The 3,458-nt window shown below is 46.7% G+C and overlaps 1 protein-coding gene across 17 annotated transcripts in view; it reads right to left on the minus strand.

Annotated features, from left to right (window-relative positions):
- LOC100749861 (tyrosine-protein phosphatase Lar) overlaps nt 1–3,458 on the minus strand; it is a 287,592-nt gene that overhangs the window by 110,132 nt on the left and 174,002 nt on the right. For 15 of the 17 annotated variants that reach the window (XM_033324603.1, XM_024372213.2, XM_024372222.2 and 12 more), the window contains one exon: nt 282–320. The exons of the other annotated variants lie outside the window; for them this stretch is intronic. In XM_033324603.1, the coding sequence (XP_033180494.1) occupies nt 282–320 (39 nt within the window). The remainder of the gene's footprint in view (nt 1–281; nt 321–3,458) is intronic. 17 annotated transcript variants of the gene reach the window in all.

A 3,458-nucleotide genomic window follows, 5' to 3' on the forward strand; every position in this document is an offset into this window, starting at 1 on the left:
GCGGCTCTAACGAGGCCCTTGAAACGCAAGGAAACATAGACCGGCGTGGCCGTGCGAACCAAACTTCTTCAGACGTCGCCCAGACGTTCTTTTCTTTTTCCCTCCTCTTTCTTCTCCTTTCTTCTCCTTCCTTTTATTCCACTTTGCACGCTCCGTTCCTGCTCTTTTCCTTCTTCGAACCTTCGATAAATTTCGCCGCGGAGTTACGCTCGTGCAATTCGCGTCCTCGGTCACCGGGGAAACTTTGCAGCGCGCTTCGCTTGCACGCCGCTCGTACTTACTTGTCATGTATGTGATGTACTGCGAGTCGCTGATGTTTCCTGAAAGAAGCTCGTTGAGTCGAGTCGTCCATCGTTACGGAGAACGCTTCGTGCACCTCGAAACGTTCCGTTCGTTACAATCGCGTTTCTGCGCGAGTACTGCTGCGATCTTTCGATTCTCAACGAGTCACGATATCGTTGCGCGTACGGCGGTATTATTCGGGATTCGACCAACGAAACGCGATCGGCTGTCGATTCTCCGGTCTCGCGCTATCCTACGATCAGAGATATTTCTGCGCGTGTGAAGGAGACGACGCGTGGACCGGGTTCTTCGGGCGAGTCGAGTATCGCGGAAGCTCTTGCAGGAGCGCGAAACCGCGTGGAAATTGCGTGCGCGTCCGCCCCTCGTATTCGTTGGCTCGTAAAACGTTTGTAAGATTGTCCGCCGCCTCGATGTTTTCACGTTAAATATTTATTATTCGCTCTGGTATTCTTCTCTTACTTTTCTCTCGTCTCGGTTTCTATTCTTTCTCACGCTGAAACGTACGAACCGCTAATTGCACGGACCTCGTGCAAAGCGATTTCTTTGTACCGCCGCTAGCGACATAACTCCGAATCCAACGGTTCGAAAATTTCTTTTTCTTCGAGCGTTAAATATCTAAATAAATTTCAACGACTGCCTTTCGTTGGAATACCACGCGAGGTTAAAGGCCAGATTTCCTATAAAAATCAGCTAACCGGTAAGTCTAACGGGGATGTTCCAATTATCGTAATCTCACTTATTTTACGCATTCCTTGTCATAATGTTATCGAATATCACATATTCGACGTTTTCATAAATCTTAAGTGGGGTTTTCTGCTTCTACAATATCTATTAGTTGTCCGAAAAGTGTCTTTCCTACGCAAACGTGTTTTTCACGACAGTGCACCTTCATAGAAATATGAAACCAAGTCTGTGAAACTGTTGGAATACAACGATATCAATCGCATGCAGATAAGGCGTTTGATCGTACGGATTCTTCCGTTCGTTGCCCAGCGTCATCCCCACTAGCGTGCGTTCGTGAGACGCACCACGGCAGTTAGCACGTGCATGCTTTTTCAAAAAAAAAACGCCGGAAAAGACGTGAGGATATGGATGGAACATTCTAGATGGGCACGTCGAGAAGCTACTAGAAGGTTCTGTGCCACATGTGACGCCACACAGGCACCCACACAGGTCACACTCATTACTGCATAGAGAGTGGGGCTCTAAACCTTTTCAAGGGCCATGGGTCACTAAGCCAGTTAGTCTGTGAATAACTAGCCAACTGTCTACATTCCAGAACGCACATTTGTAACTCTTGAAATAATTGTTTAATAAATATCACATTGTATTATTTCAACACAAACATTGTGTCTTCCACAGATGATTAATCCTAATTCCAAGATTAAATTCTAACAGAAACGTTTATCTCGACAGAACAGAATAGATCGTAAGTAATTCGATGAAACAGTATAAAATAAAATACGTTGTGCGTCTATCGTTTCCTCGTAAAACGAAAGAAACTTTTCGGACGACCTAATATCTACAGCTTACAGTATGGTTACGTTTATCGACATTTGAAACGATCACCTGGAACCTCTGCGTACAAACAGCTTATCCCACTGAAGCTCTCTTATTCGAGAAACTACGGTCATCATTTTTGTATACGATGTTCTTTAACCAACCATCCTACGTATATCGTTTACATAATTCTGCGGCGAAACAACAACCTCGGAAGCGCTCTTTGTTGAAGTAAGAGATAGAAACCCTTGAATACTGATACTGTTTTAATCAAACGCACGCGTCCATGTACGTTTGTAGGGAAAATCCCATGCGTATAGGCGCCGTTCGTATGAAACGTTATCACGACGCGTGTCGACGCGTCGCGGAAAGTGTAAATTAACTTTGAGAAACAACCTCTCCGATGACTCGTCGCGTAATAACGCAGAAGCGATACCGTTCTACCTGCTCTATCTCTCGCACGGTGCGAGCATTCTTTTTCCCTCGCGGAGTACGCGCAACGCCCTTAACCGTCCCGATCTTTCTCTCCTGACGTCGAGCTATTAGTTAAATGTTTCACCGATTTTTTTCCCCCGCTCGAGATAGGGCAGCTCCTCGATAATTCTTAGATCGAGGCCGGCGTACTTTTGACATTTTTCATCCAGAGCAGCCACCCATGCGTCTTCCCGTCTTTGAAATATTCTGCAATCTCGATAATGTTCCACGCACCAGCCTGTCCCTTGATTCAATCCTCGTTCGCCGAATACGGCGTCCATCGCGATCGCTCATTTTTAAAATCGTGAACGTCGGCCCGACGAATATTCGAATATTTTCGCTGCAAGAAAGTAGCAATTGGAAGCTTCCCTGGTAAAAAGTCCATGGCATTTTTGCCGACTAAACGCGAACGATATTAGCACGTAATACGTAATTTTACCTAATTACCGGCCGTTTCGTTCGACATATTAATTATGAAAGAAGGGTATACTATTCGTAGTATGTTTTGCCGATTATTGGGATCTGATTCTCATTTTTGTATTTCGCGTAACAGAGATTCGCGCAACACTTGGATACCGCGTACGTACACATTTTCCGATTGGTTTCAAATTTTCCCAGTTTAGTCGCGATAGTTGCGTCTCATTGCAGGCCTGATGAAATTTCAAAATCATCTCTATGATACACGCGATAGATACTGGCACGCGAGTACACTGTTCGAGGGTTAAATCGAAAGGAAACGTTTCTCGCTGCGATAGAAAATTAGATCTGTGACAGGAGTGGCGGAAAGAAAAAGTCAAACGATCGGCCGTGGATATTTAAATGGGTCCGGCGTGGTGTGTCGGCGTCATTACCGCGAAAGCACGTCGGCATCGTAGCTAGCGATCCGCACATAGCTGACCTATATACCGGAGGCGGGACGAGCGTGCCAAAGAGAGAGATTCGTATCGCGGTCACGATTGCGCGCGCGGACGCGGGTTACTTTCACGAGAGCAAACGATCGTACACCGAAGCCCCTCTGTTACGCGAACAACAATTCGCTTCGTTTGCCAGCGACCAACGTGTGTATACGTACGTACGAGCGTACGTACGTTCGGCCGTATTTATTTTTCATCGAAAGCTACCGACGCGACGCGACGCGACGCGCGACGCCGCACGACACGACGCGACACGGCGCGGCGCGC

This window comes from Bombus impatiens, unplaced genomic scaffold (assembly GCF_000188095.3).
Source record: "Bombus impatiens unplaced genomic scaffold, BIMP_2.2 scf_4016, whole genome shotgun sequence".
Taxonomy (NCBI): domain Eukaryota; kingdom Metazoa; phylum Arthropoda; class Insecta; order Hymenoptera; family Apidae; genus Bombus; species Bombus impatiens.